Source organism: Phytophthora sojae (genome assembly GCF_000149755.1).
Source record: "Phytophthora sojae unplaced genomic scaffold PHYSOscaffold_2, whole genome shotgun sequence".
NCBI lineage: Eukaryota > Oomycota > Peronosporomycetes > Peronosporales > Peronosporaceae > Phytophthora > Phytophthora sojae.
Window position 1 is genome coordinate 5448745 of NW_009258116.1, and position 22622 is coordinate 5471366.

Here is a 22622-nt window from a genome sequence, read left to right on the forward strand (position 1 = left end):
TTTGTACCGTAGCCAGTTAGCTAGAGCAGCGAACACATCCGCGTCTTAATCGGCAAGCTTTGCGAGACTCATGTTGGCCCCCACATGCGTGGGCGACTTGGTCAGGGTGACATCAATCGTGTCTCCCTTATCGAAGCGAATAGTGCGTCCAAAGGAAGCACTCGTGTTCACCTTTGCGCCGCTTGGAACTTGGCTGCATTGGATCCTGCAGTTGTTGTTGCGCAGATTTACAGTTCCCCCATTCGATTGCGGTCGCAAGTGCACTGTCAGGTTCAAAACGTACCACCCAGGGACGAGAATGCGTATGCCGCCCCTGTCACCTGTGAACTGAAAGTGCTCGAGCTTGTCGTCATCCCAAATAATCAGACCTTTGTCGTTCAGCTTCTTCACGTTGGTTGACACAACATACAGGTGCATCACTTCTTTGGGGCCTTCAGCCAGTTTCTCTTCCATTTGCCGGAGCTTAGCCTCCGCCATCACCACTTGCTCTTCCAAACCGCGCAGCTTAGTCTTCATCTCCGCCACTTGATCTTCCGCATCACGTAGTTGAGCGCCCACAATGTCAATGCGGTCGAGCGGCACAGGCTTCAGAAGAAACACGTATTGCGCTAGCCATGCTGATCCCAGCGCTCGGAGCTTCACTGACAGTTCAAGCTGCACTGCGCCCCCTTCTTGGTCAGTTAAGCGGCGCCCAATCTTGCCAGCATCATCAGCATTTTTCAGACACTCCTTGTCCATCAAATATCGCAGCGTGCCCTCGAAAAGCTGTCCATAGCGACATAGGGGTGAGACGATGTTTTGTTCTACTTTTGATCTTACATGCATACGGAGGTTGCTTACTGAAATGTAGTCACCACTAGAGGCGCCGGGAATTCTATTCGTCACCGTCACGTAGTCATTTTCGACCAGATAACCAGTGCTCCTGGAGACAATAGGAACTGGTTAAACACACACCATCACGACATCTGCTCCCAACATACGCACCATTGCTGCTTGGACTGCAGATTCTCCAGCCAGATACTGATCTTGTTGGTCTTGGACGAGGTCTTGAAACGATACGTAGGCGATGGTGCAGAGCCAAACGCGGTATAGCCACGGGCGTCCTCAACTGCCTCCATGGTAAGAATTAGAATTGTGTTTCATGCCTAGAAAAGGTTTTCCTAGAAAATAGGATTGATGGAATTGGACGACCCAAAATGGAGCCAAAACAGAATTTACCTCGGCGAAGAAACATGTCCAAGGTATGCTACGCATTATCGCTACCGCACTCTACGCCGAGCTGGAAACTACCGAGCTGCTACTTGCCCTGAAGAAAACGACCAAGCTTGGGAGTGGCGGTTGGATTCTTTGCGACGCCGAGGATCTGGAGTTGGATCTGGCGATAATGGGCGGGAAATGGTTAACTCAAAACGAAGTGCAGAAGCTTACGAACACACCAATAGGCTTGCAATACAAGGGACAGCCTCTGGCCCGACTACCCCAATACGCGCAATTACCGCTGGAGTACGCTGGGATGAAAGCATCCGCTGTCATTCAACCGAATCGCGAAGAATGCGCCATGTGCAACGGGTTCATTCACGTGATCGTGGTCGTCCTGTGGCGTGCCATCCCCTTTGGAAGACATCGGTTTATTGAATCAATCCCGATTTATCATGACTTGAGGAGAAAGCTCCAAGTCAAAACGACATACATGAAACGTTTCCAACCACTTCGTGAACGTACTAACCAGCACCTAAGGACTGGCACCGCATACTTTATACTGAAGTAGTCAGGTATTGAAGCTTGTGTGTTGTTCGTGATTAGTATCTCTTACTAGGGACTTTTTATTGCAATGCTCTTACTTAGCTGACTACAGTAGCTGTACAGCAATACTATCTCCCCGTGGCAAATACCAACGCCCATCAATGGTAGATGAAAACAGAGGCCGGTTATAGGATTTTTTACGGCAGTTCTCAATGCAGAGATCATTTATCGTTCGCGTGCTACGAAAGGCGACTCCTCCCTTCCCTTTATCACAATTTACATTGTGTCCTGACATTCAGGGATAGATACAGTGTTCTGTGCTAGCGCAGATGGTGATACGTGTACCAGAGTAAACATTCAAGTATAGGACTTATCCGTCGCTTTGAATCTTTGTAATAATACCGTAGTTATAACATCGGCGATTGGAGATGTCGTGTGAAGCTTCAAATGCATGTGTTACTACTGTTCGTGAATAGTATGGACTACTCTAATCGTTGTGATTGGTAGCCGCTATCTATGCCAGCACGCTTAGCATCTCCCAGGGCTCAATTATCCAGGCACTGGGCACTTGCCTCTTCAACCGACGTACGTGAAGACAACCAAGAAACGACGATGAACTTCAAAGCAAGCCTCGCTGTCGTCCTTGCCGCTGTGGTGGCCACGATCGCTGCTGCAGACATGTTCCACTGTGAGGACTCAGCCTGTGGACCGCCCTTCGTGGAAGACTTCGAACTGACCGCGTGCTGCAAGCGCCAAAATGGTAATGACCTCCGTGCCTTCAAACGGTGCTGCTACGTCAGCTGCAGGCTCGGTAGTCGTTGCAAGTGAGCTCTAACCAAGGCGTGACACCCTTTCAGCCGCACATGCATCGGTAGTCGCGAGGAGCATAATGAATACTAGTACACGGAGCCGAATTTTAGAGAGACCAGCATTGACTGTATCCTTATAGAAGCGACACTTTTACAAAGGTGCCACGAATCATTTTAATGCTAGCTAAGTCGAGTGTTTCAGTTGTAATCGACTGCTCATAGGAAATAAACAAAAAAATATTCTGCGGTACTGCGCAATAAGGAAGATCTTACAGCCAGGGCCGCTCATAGGAAATATTTTTTTTTGCAGTACTGCGCAATAAGGTAGATCTTACAGCCAGGACGACATGCATGTGTCACCGAGTTAGCTCATAGATGCGATTGTGAGCTTGTGAGCTTTAAACTTCATTACAAGCCAGCCATTTCCCGCCAGCTTTCGCCAATAATCGCGGCTCCTAGATGTGTCACCAAAGTCGGATATCCTCAAGGAAATTGAGCCAAGTCGGCGAGAATGTTGAGGCAGTGTGTAATCAGCCGGGTACCGCTCTAACTTAAGAAAGAAAGGGTATTAGTCGAGGAGGTTGCCCAATCCCTGCCTCGACATTTACACAATTAGTCGAGGAGGTTGCCCAATCCCTGCCTCGACATTTACACAAGATCCTGTTCGCTCTAAATCATGGCTAGATGGTTTTCTTCTTTGCATAGCACGGAGTAGTGAGATGAGGGGCTAACTTTTATGCGCTGAGCACTGCCTACAGCTTGCGCCAAAAGCGTAATAGCTATCGTGCCATTTTGTTAGTAACCTATCGTTGTGGTCAGATACAGAACGGACCTGATCTGTGGTCGGGTTTCATGCATTCTAGGCATTCTGGGGGTTGCACCCCCAGACCCCCGCATAAAGAAAACTAACTCCGAGTTGCGGCAACGTGTCCGCTAGAACATGTGTTTTCATCTGACCAAAAGCATTCAAAAACTCATACAAAATACCAGGTCCGTTCTGTATACGACCCATTTGCAGGGCTGTGGAAAATATGATTGCGATTGTAATATTGTCAAGATTGTCAATCACAATAATTGATTGTTCCGTGATCTCAATCGACAATCCCGTTCCCATATTGTCCCTTTACTGATTTTGAGCCTTTGCCAGTGATCCGGTAGAGCAATATGCAACACCAAGCCCATCGAACCGATCCTAGACTCATCAAAGCCTTTCTGTGTCTTCTGCTACTTCGAAATGCGGAAATGAGGGGTCATTGGGTGCCCGAACGGGGTACACTCTCAACATGATGAATACAAGACCCAACATTGCTTTTTGCCAAGGCTTTTGAAGGTTAACACGTATGCAATCGAATAAGCAAAGATCTTAGGGCGATAACGCCGCCAAACGAGTAAAGATATGAACCTAGCAGAGGAAATACAAGCGAGAACTTAGATTGCAATCTTTTGTTTTTGGGATTGTCAAGATTCCAATAATTGATTGTTTCAGATCTGAGTCGCCAATCAATAAACAATCTATATTTCCACAGGCCTGCCCCATTTGAGATTCTACCATTTTGTTAGGAGTCGAATCGAGAAGTGCTTTTTGGACCAGGATGGAAATTCATGAGGCTAGCATTCGGTCCGATTACATATCAACTTGGTTTTCATTACGGGATGTTTCTTCTCTCTGTACTACCGTGAATTTAATTTCGTCGTTCTCCATAGCATAAATACATATGCTGTTGTACAGCGATTGCTGCCTTGTACCTCCGCCAAGTTAACGATTTTTGCGGTTTTGCCTTCAAGCAACAAGATGAACTGAGCTCACACACTTAGTTTTAAATTTCGTCGAAAACTGGAGAATGACTGGTCACTTTTAACAATAAAATATCTGCAGCGTATCTTTGGCTAGAAAGATACAACCAAGAAGTGCCGAGTCGCAAGTGCCAGTGTCCAAGAGCGGTGATGATGGAGTTGTTGACGGGTGTGCGTGTCGCGTGTCGGGAAGACCTTCGCATTCAGGCTCTGGATCATGTCGTGGCCATGATCGACGACTTCGCAGACAGCTCCCGTGAAAGCGAGAAGTTCTCGCCTGCTCGAGCGCGTTCTGAGTCACATTCGCGATCTAACCTACGAGGCCAAGCGGCAGCAGTTCGAACGTGCATTGGGGTACGCAGCAGCCATGGGGAGCTTGCAGCTCATGCAGCAACTGCACGAGAACCTGTCGTTCGCGTTGGATTACGAGGTGGCGGTCGCTGCCGCTTTGAGTGGAGATCTGCCGTTGCTCAAGTGGATCAAAGCTACGGAGCCGTCGCTGTTTGGTCGCCAGAACTCGTGGGCGGAGCTCGTGGCTTTCACCGCCGCAGCCGAGCGAGGCTGTCTTGAGACGGTGCAATGGCTCGTGGAGACGTTCCCCAACGCGGTGTGGTCACTGGGTCCTGCCGCACTTGGTGGACATCTGGACGTGGTCAAGCGGCTGCATGTGCACGCGAATCTCGACGGGGCGCAGCTGAACTTCCCCATGGGACTCTTTGACGAGCTCACGTTCGCGCTTTGCTCTCAGTATGTGGAGGAGTGCTCTGGCAACAAAGTGAAATTGGACGCGGTGACCTGGAGGTTTTCGGACCGAAGAGCGTCGAGGGGCTCCGACGCCATGGACTGGGCTGCACGTAGGGGTCAACTGGAGGTGCTGCAATGGCTGCAAGCTAATCGTAGTGAAAGATGCTCGACGGATGCGGTGCTAAGCGCCGCTGAAGCAGGACACATGGAGATATTGGTGTGGCTTCATGAATATCACAGTGATATGTGGCTGCCTAAGGCGATGGATTGTGCCGCTAGGGGAGGGAAACTTGATGTGATCAAGTGGTTATACGCTAACCGGAGTGAGGGTTGCACCACTTCAGCGATTGACTGGGCGGCGGAGAAGGGTCTTCTTGAGATAGTCAAGTGGCTTCACGAGAATCGCTCCGAAGGGTGTACGCCTGCTGCTATGGACGGCGCAGCGAGGAACGGACATCTCAATGTGGTTTAGTGGTTGCACGACAATCGCACGGAAGGCTGCACGACCCGCGCGATGAACGGGGCGGCTGAGAATGGGCATCTTGATGTGGTAAAATGGCTGCATGAGCACCGACGCGAAGGCTGCACCACTGAAGCTGTGGATATGGCTGCTGGGTATGGCCATTTAGAGGTGCTTCAGTTCCTATACGCGAATCGCACGGAAGGCGGGACAGCTCAGGCTCTTGTGTTGGCGGAACAAGGAGAGATGCACCACGTACTACGATGGTTTGAGGAGCACCACATTGATCTCCCAATTCCTGGAGAAATGGAGGATTAGAAGTACAGACCTTATCACTGCGGTTTATTGATTAAGTTGCAAGTGTATTTTTCCTGGGGCCTCTAGCGTCTACCAGCAAAGTTTCGAATAAACCTTCCTTACACAGAGTTGAAAAAAAAATAACATCTCGTTCCTCAGTCACCATTTCAGCAAGAAAAAACAGTGCTTCGATCCATAACTCGGAGCCTGTTTGCTGGCAGCTTAGCCTTGCGGATTCGCGACTCGTTTTAGAGAAACAGCAATGCTACATTCGGGAGTATCAGGTTTAACGAAAGGCTGCCAGTTTACGTTTTAACACTATTGATACGACTAGCACAGATGCATTCCGTACTCAACATAGCTGAGACTAGTTTTCTAGCGCATACCTACTAGCAGCAACGAACACAAACGTCTCAAAACCATTACTCAACTGTAGCGCTTGCAGATTCGCGATCAATGCTGACCAGGAATAATGATTCTAAGCATGATGGGCTAATAATATCGTAAATATTACTTTTTGGCCAAAGTGACAACGACTTCTACACGTAATGTTAGCACACCTCCATCAGTAAATGCAGCACCTTTTTAGTTTCCGATCTCGCATGTTATCACGGCTTGCTCGCCAATTTCCACAGACCTCACGCCGCAAAATTCACCGACAGAACGACTTTCTTTTGCAAACTTCTCGCATCGCCGACAGTTGATCAAGGGCCAGCCCTCCCCAGACAAGACGTCATGTATGTCCGAGCACTCTTCGCCCTCCTTGCTACCGCCGTCTGCACTGCCAAACCTATCGACTACGACAAAGTTGTGCCGTTCGCTCAACCTCAGCCAGTTACGATCTCGGAGAAAATCGCCGTTCGCTTCAACCCGACACTCGACATCGATGGGGGCTGCTATCCGTATCCTGCTGTGAACGCCGCCGGTGAGATCACGGGCGGTCTCAAGCCGACTATGGGGAAGCAAGGCTGCTTAGACCCTCCAGCGGGATCGCAGGTGTACGGCCGAGCAACGTGGCATAATGACCGGTACGCCATCATGTTTGCCTGGTACTTCCCGAAGGCGTTCACGAGACGCAAACCGAGTAAGCGCCACGACTGGGCGAATGTTGTGATCTGGATCGATAACCCGACTGTGGAACTGCCGTCAGTACTTCAAATCACGGTCCCGGATGATCTTGGGCGGATGGTGTCTGGTGACTCTGGTCAATGCTTCGATGGCCTGAAGCCGACACTCAAATCGACAACGCCCCACTTCGTTCTCACTCTCCAATTCATCAACACGCGCACAGTGACCTACTGCCACGCGCCCGGCAGCAGCGCTCCCCTGAATCTCATCATGTGGGACCAACTGACCGAAGCCGCGCGAAACCCGCTGAATACGGCGAGCTTCGACGGCTCCCAGGTCCCCTTCAACGAACCAAACTTTGCTGCAAAATTGGACGAAGCTGCGGGTAAAAGGCCCATGGCTAGATAACTGAAATCATGTTTATCCCTCACTATTGGAGACAATATTGAGCTCTAGGCAGAACTCCGTTTTCGCTGAGATATACGCCCCCATTTCATTACTACTCAATGACTTTTCTTGCAGTTCTCCTCGTCCCACGCAATAAAAAAACGCTCTTGTGGATCTGGTTGGAGATCTTGCGATACATTACCCTCGCTATTCTTTTTATTTTTTGAAACATGCTATACGAGCGCTTCCCCAACGAGAAGTTTGTAATTACGCCGATATAAATGTCTCTCTTTTATCCATGCATCAGCAAACCCGGACAGCGTCGGCATGCCGTGTATAATAGCTTCAAGTTCGACCGAAAGGCTGTGTTAATTTGAGGCAGCTCAATGATTTGGACGCAGTGAAAGCAGTTACCGACACCTACAACGGACTGCCCCAGACAACAATATCGTGTTATAGGCCTAGCAGCAGGGCTGGTAAAACCTGTCGATTTTTTGAAATGGAATTAGGTTTTTGGTTTTACCTTGGTTTAAACCAATAGAACCTAGTTTTAATGCAAATACTACTCTTCACTACTGAGTTCTTGGTCATTCTCGTAACTATCGCCGTTTTCGCGCTTGTAGTTGTGGTTGGCCTTGATGTAAAGAAGCTTTTCGATTTTCGGTGCACTCAGCGCATTTCTAAGCTTGTTGTGGATGAAGCTTCTAGTCGAAAACGAGCGCTCGGATGTCACCCAAAAGTCGTATACGCTTTTCACTTCTTCGAGCTCCATATAACGTCGATCTTGATTCGTCTTCATCTTATTGCAGTACACTTGGAAAGCAGTCAGCTCCACGCTCATATTTTTGCTTCGTGTGGTGTCACGAGTGATGGAGCTGGTATCAGACGCAGGAAAGTCGACGATAATATCTTCATATCGATCGTATGTGTCAGGAACCATTCCGCATCCGACATACCGAGGATCAAGCCAAACTTCTCTGCAAGACGCTCAACATACGCCCTCTGACACAGGATCACCATGCGTCCAGGCAAGTACTTCACTTCCATGCCAAGCAGGTGCCGCACTCGCCCCAGGTTCTTCAACTTGAAGTGCTTTGCTAGGTCCTTCACCACGCCAGCAATGTCACCAGGTGTCCCTGCGACGAGAATGTCATCGACATACACGGTAAGGTACACGACACGTCCGTTCCGGCGTCTCCAGTACACCCCAGAGTCATGCGTACACGGCGTGAAACCAAGCTTGACAAGTATCTTGTGAAGGGTATCATTCCATATCTTCGATGCTTGCTTCAAGCCATAGAGTCCCTTGCGTAACTTACAGACTCGATCCGTTCCGTCTTCATATCCTTCAGGCTGCTCCATGTTTATGGTCACATCAGTCAACTCGCCATTCAAGAATGCGGTGACGAAGTCAACGTGCACGCAGTCCAGGCCCAAGAACATCGCAATCAGCATCACAAGCCGAACAGACTCAATTCGCACAACTGGGAAGCAAGTTGCGAGATAATCTATCCCGAACTTCTGCATGAATCCTCGTATAGCAAGCCTGGCCTTCAGTCTGTCAACTTCTCCTCGCTCGTTTCGCTTTACCACCAAAACCCATACGGAAGTCAAAATGTTTGCGCGCTGCCGCCCTCTTCCTCTCTTAGGCCTTTGCACGAGCTCCCAAGTCATGTTGTTCATCAGCGCTTCATACTCTGCGTCCATAGCATGTTGCCAGCCTGCTGCATGCTCCGACTCCAAGGCAGCCTTACGAGACGTGGGGTTCAGCATCTCATTCACCACGCCGATCATCATACACTGCATGAGAGTCATTGTCATCAACCACGTGCTTGGATCAAACCGGCTATTCGGTCGGCGTTGGCGGCCGGACCGACAGGCGGCGTCTGGTTGTTGCTAGCAGAAGATGGCACTTGGCCTAAGGTTGCGGTGCTTCTGCCACCAGTGTTTCCACTAACACGACCACTGGGACTCGCAGTGCTTGCGCTTGACGCAGCAGTCCCAGCCGAACTAACACTCCCACTCGTTCCAACAACCTGCGGGTTTGAGCTCCCACTTGATCTAAATGCCGTAGCAGGACGTGCATTCACCCGGCACTCTGTTCCGGCACAAGCTCCACCGTGGTCACCTCCTTCATCGGTGGTGTCAATGAATTCCCACTCACTCTCATCACTGCTACGCATGTCCACATTATCTTCACCTGGAGCGGGGGCCTTCTCTTCAAGCAGGTCTGCGGCTTCAACCTCAGGTTCACGCATTTGCACTTCTTCATTGTGAACAGCAACCTGCTTCACAGGCAGCAAGACATAAGGTACATCACTTGGCACCACTGTCTGCTTTCCGTAGTAGCAATTGGCCAACAATTCTCCACATAGTCGCTCCCAACAGCTACATCCTCTCGAAAACGAACAGATCGCCGCTCCACTATGGCGCCAGTCTCGAGGTCCAGCAGGCGATAACCCAGTGATAATTCAGCCATACCGAGGAACACAGCCGGCCTGGTCCGCATCTCCAACTGGTTGCCTCTTTTCACCTTCGGTACGTGGTAAAAGGCTAAACAGCCACACACTTTCAGGTTCTTGAGGTCGGGTTTCTTGCCCCGCAGCTTCTGATACGGCGTCATGCCTCCGACAGCTTTAGTTGAGCTCATGTTGTCAATATGAACAACATAGTGCAGGACCTCACCCCACAGACACTCCGGCAAGTTAGCTGCCTCTCGGATTGCGCGGACTTTGCCAAGCAGCGTGCCATTCTGCTTCTCGACCAAGCAGTTTTCTTCGGGTGTTTAAGAGTTTGTAGGCAGCGTCCCAATACCATGTTCCTTGAAGAAATCATTCAACTTATTGTTCAGGAACTCACCACCGCGATCAGATCTAAACAACTTGATCTTGATGTCCTTCACAAGTCGGTGGAACAGATTCAGAATGTTCTCTTCAGCATCGCTCTTCTTTTGAACCAGAAAGACCCACTTAAACCGTGACGCCTCATCCTGCACGAGCTGGAAGGACTTTGCCCCACCCGGAGTCGTAATACCAACGGAGCAGATGTCGGAGCTGATGCAGGCTCCACACTCAGTAGCACGCTTCCCTTGTTGGCGCTTGAACGACATTCTCTTGTCCTTTGCTTCTTGACAGGCAATGCAGTTGAGCGGCGTCCGCCTAAAGTCATTCAAAGTCAACCCGCCCAAGCCATCAGCCAAGCCTTCCCTCACCATTCTCATCATGGCATCCTCATTCAGATGGGCCAGCTTCAAGTGCCATTTCATGACGATGTTGTTCTCCAACGTCTCCACTTGACGGTTCATCATCAGCGCGGCTTCCAACATAGGGCTCGCCTTCATCCAATAGAAACCGTCCACTTTCTTAGAGAACTCGAGTCGAATATCGTCCTTGTCAAAGTACTTGAGACGCTGCTCTTCATCATCGGTGTCCAGGTACGATGGCTTCCACCCGGTACGCTCCAGCGTGCGCTGGCTAATGAGATTGATGACACCTCTGGGCTCGTAGCGAACGCCAGTCAGCTCAAGGATCGATCCATTCGAAACTTGCAGTCGAATCGTCCCCGATCGCTCATTAACATCCACTCCTCCTTTCCAGTCAAGTGTCAGAAGTGGGTCTCTGTTCATCTTCACGAAGGACCCACCTTCAACACACACATGAGCCCCTGCACCACCATCTAGCATCCAGTCGTGCACTCTGTCTGCAGTGCAACGAATGTCACCCAGCGCCATGCGAATCGGAGCTGGTGGGTTATTAGAGTCTCCAAGCTCTCCACTCCATACCATGCTCATTGGTGTTGGGTTGCTGTTGTCCTCAGACTCGTCAGCGTTCTGCTCCTTCTTCTTCAGAGTTTTTCAGCCATAGCGATCAGCGCGTAGATGCCCCTTCTTCTTACAAAAGAAGCACTTTCGGTTCTCCTGCTTCACCTTCTTGCCGTTACCCCCTTTCTTCTTGAACTTGCTTTTCAGGTTCTGCAGAACAGGACGCTGGGCCATCACCCTTGTTGCTTCATCACCCCGAGTAGTAGTTGCTGCACACGCCTTGTCCGTCTCTGCTTCACCAAGCAGCGTGTTGGTCACGGTAGCCAAGTCAGGTGCTGCACCACCAGCATCTCGGTTGAATAAAAGAACGACATTGCGGTGAGAATCCGCCATACCTTGCAGTATTATCCTCGCCATCTCCTCATCAGTGATGGCTGCATTCATATTAGCCAATTGACGCCTCATGTCCTCCAACTTCTCCAAATACTTCTCCATGTCCTCACCGGAGGAGAACTTGGTGGTGTACAACTTACTGCGTAGTCGAATTTCACTGGCGTATGCTCGCTTGGTCTTGTCTTGCTCGAAAGACCTCCACATCTCGCGCGCGTTTGCCATTCTGCACACCATCTTCGAGTCCTTGGGGAGCATGCCGTACAGTAATGCGCACCGCGCGAACTGGTTTCGCTCTGCCCACTGCGGATTAGCGGGATCAGCAGCGGCGTTGCCTTCGACAACGTCCCAGCATTCGTGCTGACGCAGATAGCCTTCGACTAGCAAACAGAATTACATTTCATGTTAAAAAGAGTTAATGCAACCGAGAATTTCATCGAAAAGTTCGTGAGGTTGATCTATGGATTTTAAATCGGCAAGCTACTAGCCCAGGTTTTGCAAAACAGGTATTATTCAGGTCTGGCGACAGGTATTGTCCAGGGATAATTTATCCCGTTTTTTATTACCGTCATTTCAGCTTTTGCCTCACCGCCACCAATTCGAGGGGGCCAGCTCCAGCCACGTGGCATTCGACGTGCGGCGGCTGCTCGGCCCTGGAGACCCCAGCATCATGGTGCGCACCCCCAAGACGGCCCATATCAAGGCGCAGATGGCCGAGCGGGCGCGGCAGGAGGAGGAGGCACGCAGGAAGGTGACCAGCGCGCGCACCAGATCGCAGCGATCACAGGCGCTTCAGGATGCCCGCGACTCACGGGTCACGCAGTTCGGCCCTCATGCGACTGTAGAAGGCGACTCATCCACTGGCGATGAAGAGGAGAAAACGGCCAAAGAGGAAGAAGATGTCGCAGAAGAAGAGGAAGAAGAAGATGATGAAGAGGAAGAAGACGCTGAAGATGCAGACGAAGAGGAAGAAGATGCAGGCGAAGAGGAAGACGGAGATGAAGAGGTTGAAGAAGATGAAGAAGAGGGCGCGCAGAAGAAGAAAAAGAAGAAAGGAGCTACCAAGGGCGGGTAGCGCCAAGGGAAGAAGCGCACCGTTTCCGACGTTGAAGACGAGGACCTGGTGCACGTTTTAGCGTTCAAGGCCCAGCATGACTCGTGGCCCCTGCTTGATGTCAGCCTACAGGAGTACATGGATGCGACGCGACAGAAGATCGTCATCGCGGAGGTCATCAACGTGGCTCGCCGCAACGCAGACTTGCGTAAGCAGGTCCGCTTCCGAGGGCTTCCTGACACAGAAATTCCTCTCGTGCCCGACGAGTGGGAGCCCTATCAGCGGAAGTACATCTGCACCCACGGCTGGAAGGAGCGTGAGAGATCGACGGGGAAGAGGACGTCGCACAAGCTCCGCCGCACTGAGTGTCCGTTCCAGATGCTTGCACAAGTCGTCCTTCGCCGAGATGGAAAGTTGGGCATCGTCATGAAGCGAGATATCTACAGCCACAACCACCCCATTTCCGACGACATCTACAGGTCTTACCCAGGTATTCGCCAGGTTCCTGCCGAGTCTCCGCTCATGCCCGGAATCGAGCTCCTGGTCGACGCCCAAGCCAGCACTTCCAGCGTGTACAAGTACATCAGGGAGAACTCGAACCACCGCGTCGCGATGGACGACGTGTGAAGCATGATCAGGCGAATGAAGACGCAAGGCAAGTGGTTATGCTGCTGTTCTATATTATATGTGTGCTGATGCTTATACTACTTATGACTGCAGGCGTGGAACTGTCCGATGGCGACGCGGTTGCGGAGATGATCCTGAACTTCAATGGAGAGTCGCCCGCTAACGTAGCTTCCGTTCACGAAAGCCAACGAGGAGATACTGGTGTTATATCGTTTACCAGTGGACACATGCGCGCGATGGTAGACAACTTTCCCGAGGTTCTGCAGATGGACTGCACACATCAGACAAATCAGTGAGTCCCCCAACTTTGTTATGCATATCATCCAGGTTTACACCAGGTATTAACCATGTTTTCATATCAATTGTGGATAGATACAACTACCAGCTTTTCACGATTGTAGCTATGGATCAATATGGCCAAGGGCAACCGGTGCAGTACTCCCTCATTGAAACGAATGGCGATTGGCATATGTCAAAGTGCCTCGACCACTTCAAGCGTGCAAATGAGCACTGGCGGTTCGTGCGGATAGTCATCGTCGACAAGGACATGCGCGAGATCGATGTGATTCGCAAGAAATTTCCGGAGACGCGGATTCTTTTCTGCCACTTTCATGTCATCAAGCGGCTTCATGAAACCATCAAGAAATCGCAGGCCTATGGAGCGTACGAAGCAGACGTTTTGACGCAGATGAAGCACACCATCACGAACATGACATACTCCAGAACTGAGGAAGACTATGTGCGGTATCGGGATGAGTTCAAGAGTCTGGCCTCGCGGAATGGTCGTGTGGAGCCTATGGGAGTATTTCGACAAGAACTGGAATGCGTGCCGAGAGATGTGGGTGATGGCTTACCGTGTCGATTTGCCACACTTCGGCAATCACACGAATAATCGTGTCGAGAGCCTATTCGGTAAGCTGAAGCGAAAGCTGAAAGGCCATCTAACTATGCGCGCTAGTCTGGAGGTGCTTCTGGAATATCAGCGCCGCAAAGAAGAAGCCTATCGGTCCAAGGTCGGGATGCCGGGTACCCTGAGAGACGCCTCGTACCCTGAGGAGTTGAACGTCGCTCTGGGCATGACCACGAGGTGGGTAGCAGCTGCTCTGAAGACACGAAGATGAAATACCACTGGAGGAACCTTGTGGTGTGTCGACCGACGCTTCAGCAGCGCCGGAAGGTACTGGAGACGCGGTCACAGGTGCCGTTTGTACCGGTACCGTATTATCAGCGTCAACAGGAGCGCCGATGGGTAATGAAAGATCTTGCGGCCCTAGCTAGCGTTGCAAAGGGTCGGTAACTACATTGACAGCACCCTGGGATGCCGGAGAACAAACTGGCTTCATTAACGAGGATCCAACCGATGGCGAAGAGCAGCAAGAACGTCGAGCGTACCGGCCCAGAACACTGAAGGTCCAGGAGAGCGGCGGTCGCAGCGGTCAGGCGCAAGCACGATGAATGAGCCATGAAGTTTACGGACTGGAGGCGCCTAGACGCTCACCTGTTGCGCAGGCTCGTGTCCAGGCGGGGGCAGTTGTGGTATCGGAAAATGGAGATTACCGGAGCGATTGCCCGTCGCCCAAGAATCAAAGTACAATCAAGGACAGTTAAGTGCGAGATGGAAGTGGCTGCTTTGGTTAAGCTGACGACATTATCCTCGTTAGAGTGACGGTTAGTGGCCGGAGCCACGTCGGGTCCTAATACAACCCCGAACGAGGCTTCATGGTGCCTACTTTTTGGTACAGATGCATTTAGTTACGTACTTCGGCCGCACTTATTAGTGTAGCCGCGGTCGTCATTTGATGTGTCCGGGATCGCCTCATTGCGATCGTTTACACTAGATATTTGCATAGGGACATAGGACTCATCATAGGATGACCAGAACGAGGCCCCCAAGGCCTCAGAAACTCAGTAATAAAAAGACAGTCTTCCCCCAAAGCAACAAGGGTCAAGTCCGACTTCGGTAAGTGTAGCTAGCTTATTGTAGTGCCTGGACACGCTCGGCTGCGTGTGGATGCCTGTCGGGGAGCTTATCGTGCATTGACCGAGAGTTTCCTTGGTAGCGCCAAGAGTTGGCGTGGCCGGAGAGGCAGGAACGGTATTAGAGTATCGTTCGGTATATATTTGTGGGATTAGAGGGTCCCTGAGTGTATTAGTCTACCTACCGAGGTTTTACCTTGGTCCCCCTGTATAAGGCCTAACACGCCGGTATCCTTCCTTTCTGAGGGGCTGCAGTGGGGTTGCGCGAAAGCGCTACATAGTATCCTAGCCTAAGCTCGTGGCTAGTGGTACAGGTTTTTGGGTTGACCGAAGACAACCTAAGGTGCACAGAGGCGCGTGCAACCGACCCGGTGTAAGGGATCGTTCCTGGTCTTCAGGTTTTGATCAAATAAGCGCTTACCTTTGCGGGTTAGCGTGTTGTTGGTGTCTCTAATACCTTTTGGTAGAGGAGAATTTTAGTGGTATTACCACACCACAGTCATCGCATCGGACAAGCTCGCTGCTGATTCGACCAAACGCCTGCTGCGAACGCCGATACTTCTCGGCTTCACTCAAACTGCCAGCGCTCGCAGCTGGATGCCCTTTGTAGTGCTTAGCAACGAACGGATTTTCCACCTCCATCAAGTCCTGTTGCGAGATGCGATTCTGTCCAAACCACCTATTCATGCACATCAATAACAAAACATGGTTAAACTTGGTCAATACATGGGTAAAACGATATACCTAGATAACACCTGGTCAATACTCATACATACCTGGGCGAAATGGAAGAGAATGGGATGATGAAGGGGCTTCCACACACTTTTCTGTAGACCATTGCATGTCTGCACGGAAGTTTCATAGCTGTGAAACTCGCTGTCGCACACCCAGCCTTCCTTCTCGCGGAGATACTCGTTCTCCTCGCTTTGTACGGTGATCGTAGCGCCATTGGCCTTGAAAGCGTAGGTATCGACATCCCCGGGGTTCGTAGCAATGTCAAATTGGCGTATGCTTTAGAAAGTGCTGCATCATTTGAGGGTCAAACTGAGCAGCATGCCCTGCCACTCTTCTGGCCGCAATACCAACCTACCAGAGTTCCGGTGGTCGTAAAGGAGGCAGGAATGGTTGCCCCAGCCTGATGCTCGCGAATCGCTGCGTCACCAACGTCGGTCACACATTCACTTGCTTCGTTATCACTCGGAGATAGTGTAGCTGTGTCGACCGTGGTTTCGTTGCCTTCGTTCCACAGTTCCATCCGGATTTTCCGGTGGTCGTAACCAAATCGGGTTTAGATGCCTCAGTCTGCGGCTCGGGAACCACCGCACCAGAAACGTCGGTCGTGCCTTCAGCTTCTTCCTATTTGGCGCGAGAAACCGTACCAGTGTTGACCATGGTTCGTGATGCACTTACAGCAAATACTTGGTGGTCGTAACGTAAGGTCTGGGTGCCCCAGTCTCCATCAAGCGACCCGCTGTGTTGCAATCACATCTTTTCGAGCCGCACCAATTTTCGTTCAGGGTTCCCACAGTTTCCGCGCAGGCTACATCAGGTACCACCGCCTTGAACGAATCGTAGTTGTCGGCCGTAGCGGTCCCAGATCCACTCGTATCTCTACTTCATCATCAAATCCATATATCGTCGCAAGTCGAGGTCCGGCACATTCTTTCACGTTAATATCGGCACCCGAAGCCTCGGTCACCCTTCCTTGAGCTTCATCCTTGTTCGTTTCATCTGCTGGGGTGTTGACCAAGGCATTCCGACATGCCACTCCATCGTGACTCATTCACATCACATGTAATATGCAAATTCCAGTAATTCCTTCGTCTGTCACTGCGAGCTGGAAAGCCCTCGCAGGCAGTTCAATCATCATCTCCAGTAGCTTCTTTCGTCTGTCGTCGCGAGCTGGGTTACCCTCGCGAGCAGGTCAGTCGTCGTTAGCATATGGAACTCGTCAACGACTTGGGCCACGTGCAAACATCGTGCTGCGTTCGCCACGCGTGCAGGTCATCACCCAAACGAACAAACGAACGGTGTTCATCTGCGCATAGGTACGTGATCTCAGGTCCGTTTCACTTCCAAACCTCTGTCAGCCCACCACTGAGAATCAACACTCGTGCCTTGGTTTACCTCGTTCCATGTAGGCCAAATCCGAGTGGTAGGCTTCAGCCGAGGTGTCGGTAGAGACTCCTGCGCGTAGTCGCTGAGCTTAATCTCGTTCGCAGTGTCATCGTCCTCAGTGAACCCTTCTGCAACCACCGCATGCACGACCGAGGTATAATTCGCCTCCGTAGCCTTTCAGGGTCCTCTTTGTCCGGGCCATCGACACAATTTTCTCCATCGGTACTAACCTCGGTCGTGGCTGTTCCTGCTTCAGTTAAGATGTCGTTCGGTCCAGGATCATGTTCGCCCCAGTCGATAGTGGCGTTGCCCCACGCGACCGACGTTTGATCTGGTTCAAGGCGGGCTTGCGTATCAGTCGCTGTTCCGGCCATTCGCGGGGCGGGTTCCACCGCTGCTGTTACATCTGGCGCGTCATGATCTTCTCCCGAATCGTCGTTCAGCTCTCCAACACCATCGTCACGCTTGTCTCCGGCTCCTGACACCTCGGCCGGGGCTTTCTGTGCCCCATGTTCGATGCTATCGGCGTTATGATCGGTGCGCTTGGATGCATAGGCCGCTCGGTGAAGCGACGACCATTCCAGTGCGTCGGAGTCGGTCCGTGCAATCGCCTCGTCGTCCAAACCGTCGTTCGATATACCATCACGTTCTTTGGCGTCTGCACCAGGCTCAGTAACCTTAACCGAGCCTTGGGAGACCCTAAGGTCGTTGTCATGATCCGATATACCGAGCGAAGAATAATCGTCGTTAGGACGACCTTGAAGATGACCTCTCGGCCATGTTGGAGCGCCGAGCGGTCTCCGTAAGATCTTCTGCGGCGTCGAGTAAATCCTGCGCTCAACTGCGGGTGGCTGTTTGGCCATCAATTGGTCATAGAGACATCGCTCCCTTCCATACAGAGTCTCGTCACGGCTCGTTGAGTATGCCAGCACCTGCCACTCATTGTACTTATTAGAGCCCAACCTCGCGTAGCCGGTCTCTCGCGGTAGTTCACCGTGCGGTACCCAGAGCACCACGGAGTCGTGCTTGGCACACTGTGCCGTTGTGGTCGTAATATTGGTGAGTCGTACCCTTGTCGGCTGCACCCGTCGAAGCCTCGTAACGGTCGGCACAAGCTTGTCCGTGCACCGTACCCACACATCGTACTCCGAACGAGATAGCCGCTGGCGCGGCAGTCGAAACTCTCGCCACTCGCGACCGGGGACGTATAAATCCTCGGTCGGCCCACTCGAAGGCTGCGTGCCGTAAGGTTCGTCATCCCCAACACTCTGCGACTTCAGAAGTGGTACCATGACCTCGTCTGGAAGGCGTGCGGTGCCATGGAACAGATCCAGCCGGATTCTAGCCGGGATCATAAAGTCCATCCCAAGGACTACATCCACTCCGGCACTGTGGTCCATTATCCACATTTCAAACTCGTAGGCCTGCTCCCACCCGAGGGTGATCTTGACGAGCGCCCGTCGCCGGGTCTTTATCACCCCTGGGTTGATGCCGCGGACTTCGAGACTCTGTCCGTGGCCCCGGACTTCTCGCACGCGTAGCCGCTTGGCGAAGCTGGCAGAAATCACGCTAACATTCGCTCCAGTGTCAAGGAGTATCCTCGTTCGCGCATCGTCCACAGCGCCATTGACCAAAGCTCTCATTCGCTTCCTCTTGTCGTATCGTTGGGACGACCACCACCCCGGTCTCTCACCGGGCAGTAATTTCACCGCCCGAACGAGGCTCCGAGGTGGCCCCCTGATCTGGGCTAGACTTGTGATCAAAGCCTCGGTCGGGCGTCCATCACGTTCGTCATCATCATCTTCATCAATACCAATCTCAACGAGACTTGCGTCTCGGTTCTCTCCATTTCCCGTCAGTTTCACACGTTCATTGTTCTTCCGGTCGTCAGGCCGTCTGCTTTCGCCCGTGAATGCGAACAGATAGTCCGCATCAACAGCAGGCTCAGCTAACTGTGGCAGCCCGATTGGGACCAACCCAGTTTCAGTTGGCGGGCTGCCTAGTTTAAATGACTTCCATACACCAGGCTTTGCAGCTCTGGCGACAGATCCTTCTTGTCGACCTTGGACTTCAGGAGCTTGGTGAGCTCGTGGAGCGCTTCGCACTTTCCAGCGTCGTGCACCTGTTTGCACAGTTGGCACCGCCGGTAGCAGAAGTGCACGGAGTGGGACGGGCTTCTGCACGCGGCACACGGCCCAAACTGGCGACGGCCATCTCGTTTGCGGTTGGACGGGCCTCCTCCGTTCCTGTAGCGTCGGTTGTCAGACCGGGCGAACGTTCCATCGGCTGCGGCCCTGCGCTCAGCGTCGTTAGCGGCAGCGACATGCCGAGTAGACTCGTCAGAGTCGTAATCGGCGTCTGAATCCTCGTCCGAGCGTTGGTCGTCCGAGTACTGGCGCTCATCATCGAAGTAATCCTTGTTCGCCTCAGCATCACGTCGGGGGGGCGTACGAAGCCTCGTTGCGTGCACTGACCGAGCCTCCAATGTTCCATTCTGCCATCCCATCGGGAAGGGCGTCGACCAAAGTAACCCTCGACCGGTGCGGTGACCCGTCACGTCTGTCACGGCGGCGGTCGTCATCACGACGATCGGTGAGGCGGTCGTCGCCACGGTAACGTCGTTCGCGGCGGTCCTCGTCGCGGTAACGTCGTTCACAGCGATAACCACTTCGAGAATCCTCGTTCGACCGCGCGTCGCGACGGCGACTGTCATCTTGACTGCGGGAGCGGCGGAACGAAGATTCGCGGGTCGACTTTCGGTCACGGTGACGCAGAATGTCGTTGATCATGTCTTCGAGGTCATGAATGCTCTTGACCCGAACGTGGCACAGACGGTCTTCTAAGTTTCGGTCGTCACACGTAACTAAGAAGTGTTCGACGTGGTCCTTCGCGTCACGATCCCCGTGCTCAAACTGCACCCCGGCGTTGCGAGCGTAGCCGTTGAGCCGGTTGAGGTAGTCACATATATGCTCTTTGTTCTCTCGTTTGATCGAGTAGTACCGAGTCTTTGCAGACTGGGAGAACTTCGAGCAGTAGTACTTAATGAATGCCTCGCACAGCAGTTTCCACGTGCGTCTCGTCTTGCGTGGAAGCTGGCGGCACCAATACAAAGCCCCGTCTCTGAGCTTGAGTTCGAACGGCATGCATCACTCGTTGGGCGGTGCATGTGTCCACCCTCATCTCGTAGACGAACGTACGAAGCCACTGCATGGAGTGTTCGCTCTTGTCGCGCACACCGTAGAACGAATTGATGTTGCAGAGAGGTAGATGCGTGGTAATCTCGAGCGTCGGGGTTGAGCTCTGATTATCAGTCGCGCTCAGTTCGCGTACCTGACGGGCCCATTCGCTTGGCAGGTCGCCCTCGTAACAGTCGGACCCGAGATCATCGTCACTGTCCGACGAGTCATCTCGGAGGTCGTAACGGCGGCTGGACCGGCGACCGGTTGCCCCGCGCGTGCCAGGCGTTGCGTACGAAACCTCGGTCTCCCTAGTCAGACGTTCACTACGGTCCGTAGATCGTGGGGTTACCATGTGCGAGTCTTGCATGTAAGGCGAAGCCTCGCCCTTGACTGCGACGACTTCGTCATCCGTGGCTGCCTTCCGAAGGGTCGCTGGTAGCGGGACCTTGGAGGGGTCAACCGCTCCGGGGGCCGAACGAAGCTTCGTTGAGCCTCGGTCTGCCACCCCAAAGGCCTCACGTAACTTCTTCCTCCACTTGGTAAGAGCCTTGGCGGCGGTGGTTGGCGTCCAGCTCGCGAGTGCAGCCTCCGTCGGGAGAATCTGGGGCTCGCACCCCATTGCACGCAGGAGGTCCACAGTGTTCTGAGCGACCTGCCGAGTGCTCGTTGAGTTGATCGGCGTTGCCAAAGCCCGGATCTGCTTCGGGGAGAACAACTGCATCCACTCACTTTTGGCCTTCATCAGCTCCAGGCATCGGCCTAGAACCTTGTTAGCCACCAAGTATCGCCGTTGAGGGGAGGACGAGTGCCAACCGGCTTGGAGGTTGCCCCTCCTACCGTCACCGAGGCTTTGAAACCCTCGGTCGCACCGTCATCCGCGTCGCAGGCGGGCTCGGGGCCCGGCATGTCGTTGAACGTTTCGGAGAGGTCGCGGGTGATCAACCTCGATCCTCCACTGCGGCCGGCCGACACAACCGCGGCCTTCGAAGTCTCGGACATCACAGTCCTGACATCCCAGTCATCATCTTCGTCATCTTCTTTGGCGTCCGAGGAATCAATCGCCGTGTCGCATCTCGCCGAACGCTCGTCGATCGACTCCATTCGATCCGTCGCTGGGGTCGAGAACGAGCTTCCGGAGCGCACCGAAGCCTCGTTGCGCGTTCCACTCGGCTTGACCGGCGTTGCTGGTACCGCTGACTTGACTCCCTTCGCCATCTTTTCAGTTCTTCTTCGCTTCTCTTCTTCTTCGCTTCTCTTCTTCTTCTCTTCTCCTCTTCTTCTCTTCTTCGTCTCCTCTTTGCTCGTTGGGGTAAGACCTACAACAACCCAGACACACAGAAGGTCGCACCAATCCCGGGTCGCGGCACCAGTTGTGGTGTGGTAATACCACTAAAATTCTCCTCTACCAAAAGGTATTAGAGACACCAACAACACGCTAACCCGCAAAGGTAAGCGCTTATTTGATCAAAACCTGAAGACCAGGAACGATCCCTTACACCGGGTCGGTTGCACGCGCCTCTGTGCACCTTAGGTTGTCTTCGGTCAACCCAAAAACCTGTACCACTAGCCACGAGCTTAGGCTAGGATACTATGTAGCGCTTTCGCGCAACCCCACTGCAGCCCCTCAGAAAGGAAGGATACCGGCGTGTTAGGCCTTATACAGGGGGACCAAGGTAAAACCTCGGTAGGTAGACTAATACACTCAGGGACCCTCTAATCCCACAAATATATACCGAACGATACTCTAATACCGTTCCTGCCTCTCCGGCCACGCCAACTCTTGGCGCTACCAAGGAAACTCTCGGTCAATGCACGATAAGCTCCCCGACAGGCATCCACACGCAGCCGAGCGTGTCCAGGCACTACAATAAGCTAGCTACACTTACCGAAGTCGGACTTGACCCTTGTTGCTTTGGGGGAAGACTGTCTTTTTATTACTGAGTTTCTGAGGCCTTGGGGGCCTCGTTCTGGTCATCCTATGATGAGTCCTATGTCCCTATGCAAATATCTAGTGTAAACGATCGCAATGAGGCGATCCCGGACACATCAAATGACGACCGCGGCTACACTAATAAGTGCGGCCGAAGTACGTAACTAAATGCATCTGTACCAAAAAGTAGGCACCATGAAGCCTCGTTCGGGGTTGTATTAGGACCCGACGTGGCTCCGGCCACTAACCGTCACTCTAACGAGGATAATGTCGTCAGCTTAACCA

The 22622-nt window shown here is 52.4% G+C and overlaps 8 protein-coding genes across 8 annotated transcripts; 3 read left to right on the forward strand and 5 right to left on the reverse strand.

The window, feature by feature from the left end:
* Positions 1 to 45: 45 nt before the first annotated feature.
* Positions 46 to 1118, reverse strand: PHYSODRAFT_482411 (hypothetical protein; the record flags this gene model as incomplete). Its single annotated transcript, XM_009521503.1, has 2 exons — positions 46 to 922; positions 985 to 1118. The coding sequence occupies 2 exons, from the start codon at positions 1116 to 1118 to the stop codon at positions 46 to 48; spliced, it is 1011 nt and encodes a 336-aa protein (XP_009519798.1).
* Positions 1119 to 2355: 1237 nt separating this feature from the next.
* Positions 2356 to 5868, forward strand: PHYSODRAFT_325623 (hypothetical protein; the record flags this gene model as incomplete). Its single annotated transcript, XM_009521504.1, has 4 exons — positions 2356 to 2503; positions 4540 to 4635; positions 4709 to 5506; positions 5588 to 5868. The coding sequence occupies 4 exons, from the start codon at positions 2356 to 2358 to the stop codon at positions 5866 to 5868; spliced, it is 1323 nt and encodes a 440-aa protein (XP_009519799.1).
* A 714-nt stretch (positions 5869 to 6582) lies between these two features.
* Positions 6583 to 7323, forward strand: PHYSODRAFT_481543 (necrosis inducing-like protein NPP1 type; the record flags this gene model as incomplete). Its single annotated transcript, XM_009521505.1, has 1 exon — positions 6583 to 7323. The coding sequence occupies one exon, from the start codon at positions 6583 to 6585 to the stop codon at positions 7321 to 7323; it is 741 nt and encodes a 246-aa protein (XP_009519800.1).
* A 2344-nt stretch (positions 7324 to 9667) lies between these two features.
* PHYSODRAFT_420678 (hypothetical protein) lies at positions 9668 to 10006 on the reverse strand (the record flags this gene model as incomplete). The annotated part of the gene is made up of 2 exons (XM_009521506.1): positions 9668 to 9721; positions 9872 to 10006. Coding segments are annotated over 2 exons (189 nt in total), but the record flags the coding sequence as incomplete, so codon positions are not given.
* Positions 10007 to 10381: 375 nt separating this feature from the next.
* PHYSODRAFT_418425 (hypothetical protein) lies at positions 10382 to 10561 on the reverse strand (the record flags this gene model as incomplete). The annotated part of the gene is made up of 1 exon (XM_009521507.1): positions 10382 to 10561. A coding segment is annotated over one exon (180 nt), but the record flags the coding sequence as incomplete, so codon positions are not given.
* An 867-nt stretch (positions 10562 to 11428) lies between these two features.
* Positions 11429 to 11710, reverse strand: PHYSODRAFT_421853 (hypothetical protein; the record flags this gene model as incomplete). The annotated part of the gene is made up of 1 exon (XM_009521508.1): positions 11429 to 11710. A coding segment is annotated over one exon (282 nt), but the record flags the coding sequence as incomplete, so codon positions are not given.
* A 934-nt stretch (positions 11711 to 12644) lies between these two features.
* On the forward strand, positions 12645 to 13429 carry PHYSODRAFT_487369 (hypothetical protein; the record flags this gene model as incomplete). Its single annotated transcript, XM_009521509.1, has 2 exons — positions 12645 to 13129; positions 13162 to 13429. The coding sequence occupies 2 exons, from the start codon at positions 12645 to 12647 to the stop codon at positions 13427 to 13429; spliced, it is 753 nt and encodes a 250-aa protein (XP_009519804.1).
* A 3739-nt stretch (positions 13430 to 17168) lies between these two features.
* On the reverse strand, positions 17169 to 21622 carry PHYSODRAFT_325627 (hypothetical protein; the record flags this gene model as incomplete). Its single annotated transcript, XM_009521510.1, has 6 exons — positions 17169 to 17356; positions 17455 to 19180; positions 19252 to 19653; positions 19703 to 20320; positions 20403 to 21173; positions 21245 to 21622. 6 exons carry the CDS (start codon positions 21620 to 21622, stop codon positions 17169 to 17171), a joined length of 4083 nt encoding a protein of 1360 aa, XP_009519805.1.
* Positions 21623 to 22622: the final 1000 nt, after the last annotated feature.